Below are 11,171 nucleotides of genomic sequence, written 5' to 3'. Positions count from 1 at the left end.
TAGTAGTGGAACGTATGTAACAGAGATATGACTAATATTAGCGACAGTAGTGGTGGGTGTCAGGCAGGGCCATGGCAGTAGGCGCATCCATAATCAGGCAGGGCCATAGCAGTAGGCGCATCCACGATCCACGAACCGGGCGCGGCCAGGATCCATGGGAGCCTGTAGGACTAGAGAGCACAAGGACTCCGGGGAAGAAGTGAAGTCAGTGACATGCAGAGATGGGGCATGTATACAGGCATAATGTATACAGATGGAGAGGAGAGGAGGAGAGAGAAGCTCAGTGTGTCATTTGTCCCCCGGACTAGGCCTATAGCAGCATAACTAAGAGCTGGTCCAAGACAGGCCTGGGCCAGCCCTAACTATAAGCTCTATCGAAAAGGAAGGTCTTAAGTCTACTCTTAAAGGTAGAGAGGGTGTCCGCCTCCCGGACCAAAACAGGAAGATGGTTCCACAGAAGAGGAGCTTGATAACTGAAGGCTCTGGCTCCCATTCTGCTTTTGGAGACTTTAGGAACTACAAGTAAGCTTGCGTTCTGGGAGCTTAATGCTCTAGTTGGGTAATAGGGTAGTATGAGCTCCTGGAGATATGATGGTGCCTGACCATTAACAGCTTTGTAAGTGAGGAGAAGGATTTTAAACTCTATTCTTGATTTCACAGGGAGCCAGTGCAGAGAGGCCAATACAGGAGTAATATGATCTCTTTTCTTAGTTCCTGTCAGTACACGTGCTGCAGCATTCTGGACCAGCTGGAGACTCAAGTGGTGTGTTTAGTATATGGGAGTAGAAATATAGGAGTTGTATTATAAAAAACATTGTGACACTATGAACCACCCGCACAACTATGACAGTGAAAAACTAAAATTCTGTATTTCTGTGATCACAGCACACAGGATGCAACCTATTGCATTGCTCTTCCATTATTTAACAACCGAGGACATGCAATACACCCTTACATTATAAATAACACCGCTGTTAAGGAATAGTGCCTTTATACATGTGTAAAGACCAAATAACAATATATGGGACACTGCCACTTCCACCGCAGTGGGACACTGCCACTTCCACCGCCACCTATTGCTGTTCCAGCAGACAAGGTCCAAGACATCACTTTTCAGGCCAGCAACTACAGCATATCTGAAGAGGACAAGGTTAGTAGCTGCATCTGATGTTTTTCACATAAAAACAGTTTGAAAATCGTACAATGTGAACATAACTTTTCTCATTTTGTACTTCCATAATGATTATGAATTGTATAAGCTAATAGAAAACACTGCTGTTTGTAGAGCACTTTGAAAAGTCTTCTAACTGGATCTCGGGACGAAAATCAAGTTTTGACTAAAATCGGGAGAAAGTTCCAGATTTCAATAAAAGACATTAAGAGTGTTTGCCCTCTGGATTTACTGGACGACACCTCATGGACGATGCCGTGGCTGACAGATGATGTGAGTATGACAGTACTGTTAACATTATTAAATCTATTAAGACGTATATGTTTACAGTCAGACATGCAGTCTGACTAAAGATAAATGCTGTGGCTCATGTCAGTGTGCACTCAAGTGTGTGGTGACAATTTTTATGTGCTAAATCCTGCAAAAACTGATATCACCATCTTTTTTATTCAGGCTGTCAATTTCAGAGTGGCACAGATTACACGGGCCTGCAGTAAGGTAATATGAAGTACTTGTGTGTATGCTTTTGTCAATTCTGAACAAACACAACATCCTCAGCAAAGGTAGGAGACAGTAACACTTATAAATCTTTATCCCCACTGCACAGTCTGTGAGTTTGGCTCACTTTGACAACATTCTGTGGAGTCGGGACTGGATAAGAAATGGCCATGTCCAGGACAAAACTGTCAAACACTTAAAGGTGGGTTTGCCATTCTTGAAAGATGTATGTCTTTACAATCTGTCTTTTTAACATGGACATTTAATACTGAAATCGCTATTGTCTCCACTGCACTAGACTGCAGACCGAATATTTCTGCCAAGGCTTGTGGGTCACAGCACTCCTGAGACTGGAAACCACTTTATCCTTTGGGTAGGCCAACATGACAGCACATCAACCATGTCATAAAAATTATGTTAAACACATGTATATCACTATAATTATTCAAAAGAGATGCTTGGACCATGTTTGCTGCAGCACAGTGTTAGCAACATGTTAAATTTGTGTGTAATTTTACTTCAAGAATTAAAGTGAACAGCAGGTAAACAGTAGCCAAAGTAGTATAAAAGTTATCACCCAAACATGCATTCAGAATGAAGAATGCAATAAACATATGATGCTATATTTGAAATACTATGCAAGAAATGTTTAACACTTATATTAATAAATAACACAAATAATAAGTGTAATGTGAGACATTTTATCAGTTACTAAAGGGGAGTTTTGCATTCCCCCATGGTAGTTGAGCTCATATTTGACATGTAAATATGCATTTTTATCTTTTAAGAAGACAATCATATTTACTCAAGTCCAGCATATAAATATAGGTCTCACACAGTGGACATGCTGCAATAAAAAAGTCATAGAACATTAGGTAAGAACATTTGTAATGATGTACTGTATAATTGATATGTTATTTTGTATAGCCTTAATGGTGTGATAAGACAGAGACTGAAGGACAATATATAAATGTATAAATGCACCGATAACTTGGTTAGAAAGTTATCACTGTGGCTATCAAAAGCATTACTTTTTCTCTGTTAGACAAAACAAAAGATGTAACTGCAGATATATGTGCTTCTGGTATCTTTATGACTTAGGTACTAGACTTCTCAAACAAAGAATTGAGATTGTACGATTCTTTGAGGATTCAAACAACAATGACAGATGACGACATGGCTCTTCTGAGGTGAGAAGTGAAGACACAAAATTCAGAGGGTGGTTAAAAAATTTAGGCAAGGGAATTACTGTCATAGAAATGTGACCCCTTATGTTTTGTTATCAAAGTAATGTCTTCAGAAACCACGGAGGTCTCAAGGGATGGAAGGTCACATTCCCAAAGCAGTGGAGGCAGAGAGACCATGATAACTGTGGGATCTTTGTGTGCTCGGTAAGTAAACTGTTTCAGCTTTGTTAGGAGCTGTCATCATTTGTAAAACACACAAACAGGATGACAACAAGAAATAACTGTTTTGTATGCCATTTGTGACTATGTTTTTATCCCAAAAAAAGGCAGCTGAGAATGAGGTCCAAAACAGAGATGTCAGCAATGATGATCTCTCCCTCAACCAGTGTCGAACTCTAAGGAGACACAATGCGGCTGAGATGATAAAAGGCCTGAGTGTTCAGGTCAGATATATTAAACTTTTCGCTTAAAGCCAATGTTTACTCAAAGAGAATTCAGAGTAATGTTATTTATGTTTTTATTTTTTTATTTTTTGTCATTCACACAGACTTTCCCACTCACCAAAGAAGACCTGGAAAAAATAAAATTTGAGGAGGACAGGATTCAGCAACAGGAAAAAAAAGCAAGCGACTCCAACTGTCATTGCTTAGCCTGGGAAAAACAAGCCTGCGTGTTTCAGCGGGTAACTGGCTCAAAGAGGTATTGAAGAAAGAAATTGAACAGCAATACGCAGCATTTGTGTAATGATTAATGCCAGGTGTTTGATACAAAAGTAGAGCATAATAAAGGTGTCTACAGTTTTAAGATAAATATAGTCGAATAAGCTGATAGACTGTTTCGATTTGTCTTGTAGAACACTCCACAGTCAAGTGAAAAACTTTTCTTGGCTCGAGTGTAAAAGCTGTGGAGGTTGGATACATTTTGAATGCGCAGGTGTGCAAGGAGACTGGACCACCAGAGAGTTCCATTGTGGTTGTGATCGCGACATGACTACATATCTGTAAGTATATGACACATGCTCATGTTCCATTAAATAACCTAAAAAAATAAATAAATAAATAAAAAAAACCTAATAAAATATCTCAAATAATTTGCTGTAATTTTATCGTTCTGTCATTACTGTATGAAATATGACCATAATTTGTTGAACAGTGATGTTTTTAAATTGTGCTAGTAGTACGGTACTTTAGCAAGCTGACTTTCAAAGAAATTACAATGTTTTTAAGTGTTGTCCTCCAGCTCAAAAGTCAATTAGGAACATTTTCTCAAATACATGTCTTTGCTATATTGCAATTACAAGCCGACCTCATAGTTCATGCTTTTACTTCTTGCAGGGATAAAGATATTGTGGAATCCACCCAGGCAGACAGCATTTTGACTGACAAAGAGATCAAGGTATTACTGACAGATTTCCCTTTTTGGGTTTGGGGTTTGGTTTGAAAGAATAATGACATCCTTTTTCAAACCTGACATGTTGCTTTTTAAAGGTATTTGGACTGATTAAACTATTTTGTATTCTCAGTGTTTGGAGATAGATCTTCTGTCAGGTCGCATTCTGTCAAACAGAATGTACCTGTTCAGGAACACAGGATAAGACCCAACACTGAAAGCATTCTATGCTGACCACCTGTCTGTTTTTGACGACATAAAGGTAAAGATTATACATGCATGTAATGCTAATATATTAATAAACACCTTACAAATGAAAAAAATAGTTCATGGTGTCTCTACGTATGAAATGCATACAATATGAAAATAAAGGCAAATATTAATGTTGTCATTATCAATATTTCAGACAGGAGAACTTATTGACAGGTTAGAAGGGCTTGTTGCCAAACAAGTGGCTGTTGCTGAAAGAGATGCCTACTTAATTGAGGTCATTTTGCCAGAGGTAAGTACAACATAATTTTTTGTATCCAAGTTAGACAAATAAAAAGTTAATTATTTCTTGCCCGGGGGATTAAATGAATTGTGACAATAAAACCACAATGACAAATAAAAAAAAAAATTGTTCCAGGTAGTCATCGAGTGGCTAACACAGCGGTTCAGCATCTGCCGGTATGAAGCAGAATGTATTCTGCTAAGTACCACCTTTTTGTGGAACAAGATGGAATGGTAATGTATTAACATTTAGAAACAGTATTTGCAAGTCAGGGTTAGGGTTAGGGTTAGGGTTAGGTGAGTGGTAAAGCATAGGGCAATATTTCAAGTCTGTCTTCTATTTATGTAGCGTTACCCATCCAAATTTGTCAAATCAAGTGGATATTTGATAACAGTAGTCCATTTTTGTATAAAAACATTTACTGTGTAAAAGTGTCAATATATTTTTTTAAAACAACAGAACGTCTAAAAATGGCACAAAAATACACATGTCAAAATAAAAAACATTTTGAATTTCTAACAGAAGCCCCTAGAGCAATTTTGAAGAAAATAAAGTCTATGTCATTTTCTAATACATTAAGCAATGACATTATTGCAGCATCACAAATGTCACAAATTAGTATAGTGATCAACAATCATCCCGTACCACGAGATCTCGCGATATAAAATCGTTAAGCTATTTTTCGTGGAGGTTAAAAGCTGTCTCGCGATATGAGTAGCTACAGAACAAATGCAGAGCGGCAGCTCGTATAACGGAGTCTGACGTTCAACTGGCAACATTTAGAGTGCTTGGTGGAAGCAATAAGCGGCACACGGTGACAGACAAGACGGGAACAACATGTAAGCACTATTATAAGCACTAATACTACAAAATAGTGCCGTACACTGCGGCTAACACGAGCACTATGCAAAGACACCCACAGATAGCATAGCTGAAGTTTTACAAGCATCTGCGAGTGACTGCGAGCTTCAGATGCTAAACCATGGTGTTGCTACTGTGACCGACAATTTACGCAAATTGTCGTTGTAGTTGTAGCCAGCTGTCTTTATCACGCTTGAACAAAAAATGTGTCAGTCTGTGTTTGCACTTTAAGTATTGAGAGACTATTATTATTATTATTATTATTATTATTATTATCTATTAATTTCTCATTTGAATTTATGGAAAGGAGTTCAGTAACAAGGTCACACACTAGAACTGAAATGACGTTCCTTACAAGATAAGAACTATTTAAAACATTTCACGATGGATCAGCATTGTTTTGCATTTTGTGCAAACACTATTTTTCCAGTCACATATTTCATCATTGAAGTTGTCTTTGCAAATAGTGTTCAAAAAACGTCTCATTCTCGTGAACCCAAAATCATGTAGTGTCTCTGTCATGAGCTGGGTGTATCATCACACCACTGTTTTTCAACTAATCACGAAAGAGTTCAAGTGCTGCAGTTACATATTCAAGCTTCCACAAATAAACTTAATGCCTTTTCCATGACTTGGCAGGTTGGAAAGTGGAACTGCCCCAGGTGCCAAATGTGTGCAGACAACAGGAGGGCCTCACACAACGCACTTTGAGGAGGTACTTTATTATTCAATGATAACTACAATTTTTACTTGCATAGTAATTACCAGTCATAAGCGATCATCATCATTCACTGACATTTTGTGCAACCCAACACATCCACATATATGCCAAAAGGTACAAAGTACATCAGTGTTCTAATTTGGATAAATACTCAAGTAAAGTTTTGGTGCAGTAATTTTTAAAATTTTATTTGAATTTGTCTGCACAGCTTTCTGATGAACTTCTTGTGGAGGTGTTTCTGGAAGTCATCCTCATGGAAGGAGATGGCCATCGCAAAGATTGCACTTGTATGCAAGACGTTTAGGGACATTGTATCAAGTAAATGGTTCCGGAAGAGAGCACATTACAGATGGCTACAAAGTAAGTAACAATAACGTAAGCAAATGTATATACAGTGCCTATAAAAAGTATTCCCATAAGCTTTGGCTGGTGAAGAACCCGGGCAACAGTTGTTGTATACAGAGTCTCTCCCATTTCAGCTGCTGAAGCTTTTAACTCCTTCAGAGTAGTCATAGGTGTCTTGGTGGCCTCCCTCACTAGCCTCCTTCTGTGTTTTAATTATGTATTAATGTGTTGTTTTTTTCTCAATAGGTGTTGTGAATCTTCAAAAGTTTTCTTCTGCTTTTCAAGAAGAACTCAAAAGCATGTACACTATTGAACCTTGCACTGCCTGTGGATTGCTATACAAATCCTTCCCTGGAGGTATAAATGCCAGTTTTCTGATTCATAACAGTGCGCTCAGTTGCAGTTTTTTGGCTTTGTTGAGCTACATTTCATATCAGCAAACACTTGTAATGTGTTGTAATGTCAACCTTAACTGTTCATATCTCTCTTCTTCTTCAAGGATATATTGGGCAAGGGAGGAGAGGAGAGAGTCGTGGGTACTACAGTGAGCCACCTCACCCAGGGTTCTGTAGCCATACCTGCGCTCCGACAGAGGAACCAGGCGATTAAAACGGGTAGGAAACATTTGTGCACAACTGGACACAACCTGTTCAAACTCCTCCCCTCTGGTAAGCGCTATGAGCTCTGTACGAGGAACCCAGTGGTAGAAAGAGTACTGAAAATCTGTGTTAAAGTATGAATACAGTTACATTACTAAAATATTAAAACTAAAACTCAATTTCAACTTCTGGTCTTAAAATCAGAATCAGAATGAGAAAGAAGTTTATTGCCAAGTAGGTTTTCACATACAAGGAATTTGTTTTGGTCTCGAAGCTATGTGTGCCAAACAATAAACAATAAATAGACAACATGATAACGAGACAGACAGAACCATAAGTGATAACAAAGTGAAAGAGATATGGTGTCAGTGGGGGTCAAGCAAGAGGTAAGAGTCATTTTCAGTGTCAGTGTCAGTGGGGGACCGGGCATTGTTTTGTGAGGCCAACTGCAGTCTGCAGCCAACTGCAAAAAAATCATACTTAAGTAAAAATACTAAGCATTCTTCTCAAACGCTACTCAGTATGAGTTGCCTTTTTAGCGGTTGATGTTTCACACATTATCTATAGCATGCACGCTGTTCAGCCCAGTGGTCATGGTCACCTCTCCAAACCTGTGCCTGCAGCAGAATTTTTGTTTGTCCACATATGAGGGTTTTCATTGGCCCAAAACTTCCCACAGGCCATGACTGTGATTAATAGTTAGATCAGTCACAGTGTCAATAACCCTCTAACACCAAAACAACCATTTCTAGACTATATTTTTGTAGTTTGAAGTCACTGTTTTTAATATGCCTCACACCTGTTACCATTATCCTTTCAGTGTGTCATTGTCAGGCTTAATGAATCTCTCATCCCTAGTGTAGTACTAATGGTTCATTTGTGTTCTGCCAAGAAGAAAGCAACGAACTAGACTTTTTTGTAAATTTTCTTCAAGCTTTTCTGCAAGCTCTGTTTTTTTCTGTCCCCCTCACTCTCTCTCATTTCTCTCATCTTCCTCCTCCTACTTTCACCAGGTCTCTCTGCTGAACCATTCACCCTCCAGCAACTAATCGTTCCTGACCTGTTCAACAATGGTTATCTGTTTGTGTTATGGAGAGTTTTTGACAATAAAAAATGACTACACCCTCTAATGTTTGTTATGTATTTACCCTGTCCAATTAGCCTAAAATACTCATAGAAACACATTTCATATACTAGTAATGTACTAGTATGTCTATCTAACTGAATCTTCACTCTCAAGCAAATGTTTGAATTAACAGTAATATGTGGTGTAAACAATACATATGTGGATTGTCATTTCAGACTATCTGAAGGTGGATCATAGAAAATACCCCAATACATTAATTTCCAACAGTTGTTTGATACAATGATTCAGACTGAATTTTTTATACGAAGTAATGTATTGTTGTGTTCTCCTAGTAAAGGAAGCCTGTCAGGAAGTATTGTTTAGTTGGTTGGCTACAAAGTTTCTGCTATCGATTAGTCAGACTGGCTACGGTGGCTGGGCTTACAGTAGCCATGTTAGCTAAGGCTATCGCTTTCATTAGCTTTAAGTAGTGTATTGGCCCAAATTTAGACATATTACTTTGCTATCATATTGCAAGAATCCCACGTGTAATTACTGTCTATATGCCTACGTCCCACCAACATAACATCCAAAAGAAACACATAGCCTACGTTCCTTTATTTACGGCAATGTGTTAAGTTAGCATTGTTAAAAAAGACTACAACAATGTATACATTTATGGCAGCACTTGTCGTAAAACCAGCCCAGTGGCATTACATTTGCATATCCATCAGGGGACGGTACCCATCCAGCAGTCTCTCAGAAGCATAACGCTCTCTAGCGGCACACACCGTCATGTGTCGGCGGAATATCAGCGGCATAACAGCGGCACACCACTCCTAGGAACGGTATAAGAGTCTGGGGATCGGTATAAGCCACTGAGCAGCAATCGACATAAATTTGGCCACCTCTACGAGGAACGGCATAAGGCTCTAGGCATCGGTATAAGCCGCTGAGCAGCAATCGACATAAATTTGGCCACCTCTCCGAGGAACGGCATAAGGCTAGGCATCGGTATAAGCCGCTGAGCAGCAATCGGCATAACTTTGGCCACCTCTCCGAGGAACGGCATAAGACTCTAGGCATCGGTATAACGCAAAAGTTTTGCGTCGACAAATTTTTATTGTTGACATAATCGATTACGTCGACTAATCGTTGCAGCCCTAGCCAACACAGGTTTGTACAATCACGAGGGCCAGAGGACGTGGTTTCAAAGAAATATACTTTAACAAAATGGCTTAAAATGACTAAAGGAGGGTTGCAGGCTTAGCTGACCCAAGGGGGAATATGCAGATAGAGCCACCACACTGGCAAAAGAAACAATGGTGAGCTGGGGCTCACCATGGCGGCAGGGAACTCAAAAAGGGACAAAATCCAAACTATAAACCAACAGTGCACTGCAACCAAAAGACTGTGTCAAACACCACCACCAGGGGAGGACTGCCACTCGCTTGGGCCTCAGCACCTGTTGTAAAACAAGAAAAACACAAAATTAACACAAGGCACAGTGTGGGGACCTCTGGGGGAATCTACGGTTTAAAAAGCAAGAAAAGGAAACCAAATACACAATTAATCAATTAATTAATACCAAAGAAACCCAAAGAAAATATCAGAACAAAATAGAAATATTTTATATATCACAAAAAAAAAGGAAATAACAAATTCAGTTTATAACTAAGGAATTTAAGAAAATTAACACCACAATATAAACCAACTTAGGTTTGGATCAAATATTAAACAAAGAAAGAAAATAATATTTTAACCCAAAATCAGCTTAATGCAATAAAGACAATCTAAACTATTAGCAAACAAATAATAAACTAAGTGCAACCTAAATTAAATCCACAAAACAATCTTTGATATTTCAATTAATAAAGGAAAATAATGTGTTAAATCAAGAGAAGACAGGTGAGCCAACTCTGCTGGACTCGGACTGGATTTCGTGGTGTGGGTACAATAATGGCGTGACGCCTTCAAACTGGGCCTGAGGCTGTAACCACATACAGTGACCTGAGACAGTATGACACATCTCAGTCCACCTGGAGCCGAGCCAGGACAGCAGCAACCCTTATCATGGTGGCCGATGACCGGAACGCACCAGGACGCCAAATGGATAGATGCAGAACTAGGAGAACGGGGGACCGCTGGTTACGGCAGCCTCGCTGCACAGCAAAAGAGAATGTGTCACAACTAGGGCAATAAGTGAAAAACTGCAGCAGCAGACAAATACGAGCAGCATACCTCTGAGCTCTACTGCACCCAACCTGCTCGCGCCCGCCGGCTCACTGTCGCTCCCAGCACTGCAGCGGGAGGATGAAGCCCCAGAGCCAAATAAATTTGCGATGAAACAGCAGATAATAAAGGGTACCTACCTTAATAACACGACGGGGAGACACGGACATGCACGCCGACCAACACGCCAGACTCACCGCACAGCAGAAGCAGATCGGGAGAGCGGCGACCAACACGCCTGGTTTTAATCACCCGCAGCGCTGCCCCACATTAACCTGCACAGGCTGGCACAGCGCCATGCAGTGACCAGTGGAGAGATGGCTCACCCGGCCACATCACCCTGTTGCCGAACATGAGGGAGATGATGGACGAAATGCGCTCGGACATCCTCAGTAAGTTTGATACCACCATCTCGGCAGCAGTTAAGAGAGATCGTGGCGGCTTTGGAGCCCTTTAAGAACAGACTTGCTTTATATGGCGAATCGATCACGGACCTCGAGCGCTCAGACAATGCTCACGACATGGAGCTATCCGACCTCCGAGCTAACGTTAGCAAGCCAACCGCCACTGTTGACTCCCTGTCAAAGAAATGCGAGGACCTGGAGGGTC

The 11,171-nt window shown here is 40.1% G+C and overlaps 1 protein-coding gene and 1 long non-coding RNA gene across 4 annotated transcripts; both read left to right on the top strand.

Annotated features, from left to right (window-relative positions):
• Positions 1-640: 640 nt before the first annotated feature.
• Positions 641-4,464, top strand: LOC311253796 (uncharacterized protein). 2 transcript variants are annotated; one of them, XM_084384271.1, is made up of 12 exons: positions 641-1,150; positions 1,286-1,444; positions 1,625-1,669; positions 1,779-1,871; positions 1,968-2,042; positions 2,771-2,859; positions 2,970-3,060; positions 3,183-3,299; positions 3,404-3,555; positions 3,710-3,856; positions 4,191-4,251; positions 4,379-4,464. In XM_084384271.1, the coding sequence occupies exons 1-12, from the start codon at positions 1,022-1,024 to the stop codon at positions 4,448-4,450; spliced, it is 1,230 nt and encodes a 409-aa protein (XP_084240397.1). In that variant the 5' UTR covers positions 641-1,021; the 3' UTR covers positions 4,451-4,464. The 2 variants fall into 2 exon arrangements, with proteins under 2 accessions (XP_084240397.1, XP_084240396.1); XM_084384270.1 differs by having other exon boundaries at positions 2,958-3,060.
• Positions 4,465-4,669: 205 nt separating this feature from the next.
• LOC311253799 lies at positions 4,670-8,698 on the top strand. 2 transcript variants are annotated; one of them, XR_014621911.1, is made up of 6 exons: positions 4,670-4,747; positions 6,239-6,314; positions 6,529-6,680; positions 6,912-7,022; positions 7,165-7,279; positions 8,278-8,698. It is a non-coding gene; the product is annotated as an uncharacterized lncRNA (long non-coding RNA). The 2 variants fall into 2 exon arrangements; XR_014621912.1 differs by lacking the exon at positions 4,670-4,747 and adding an exon at positions 4,885-4,971.
• The last annotated feature ends 2,473 nt before the right edge of the window (positions 8,699-11,171 follow it).

The sequence above is a fragment of the Pagrus pagrus genome, assembly GCF_965226575.1.
Source record: "Pagrus pagrus genome assembly, contig: HAP1_SCAFFOLD_45, whole genome shotgun sequence".
Classification (NCBI taxonomy): Eukaryota; Metazoa; Chordata; class Actinopteri; order Spariformes; family Sparidae; genus Pagrus; species Pagrus pagrus.
This window is presented reverse-complemented; position numbering and strand designations above follow the sequence as displayed.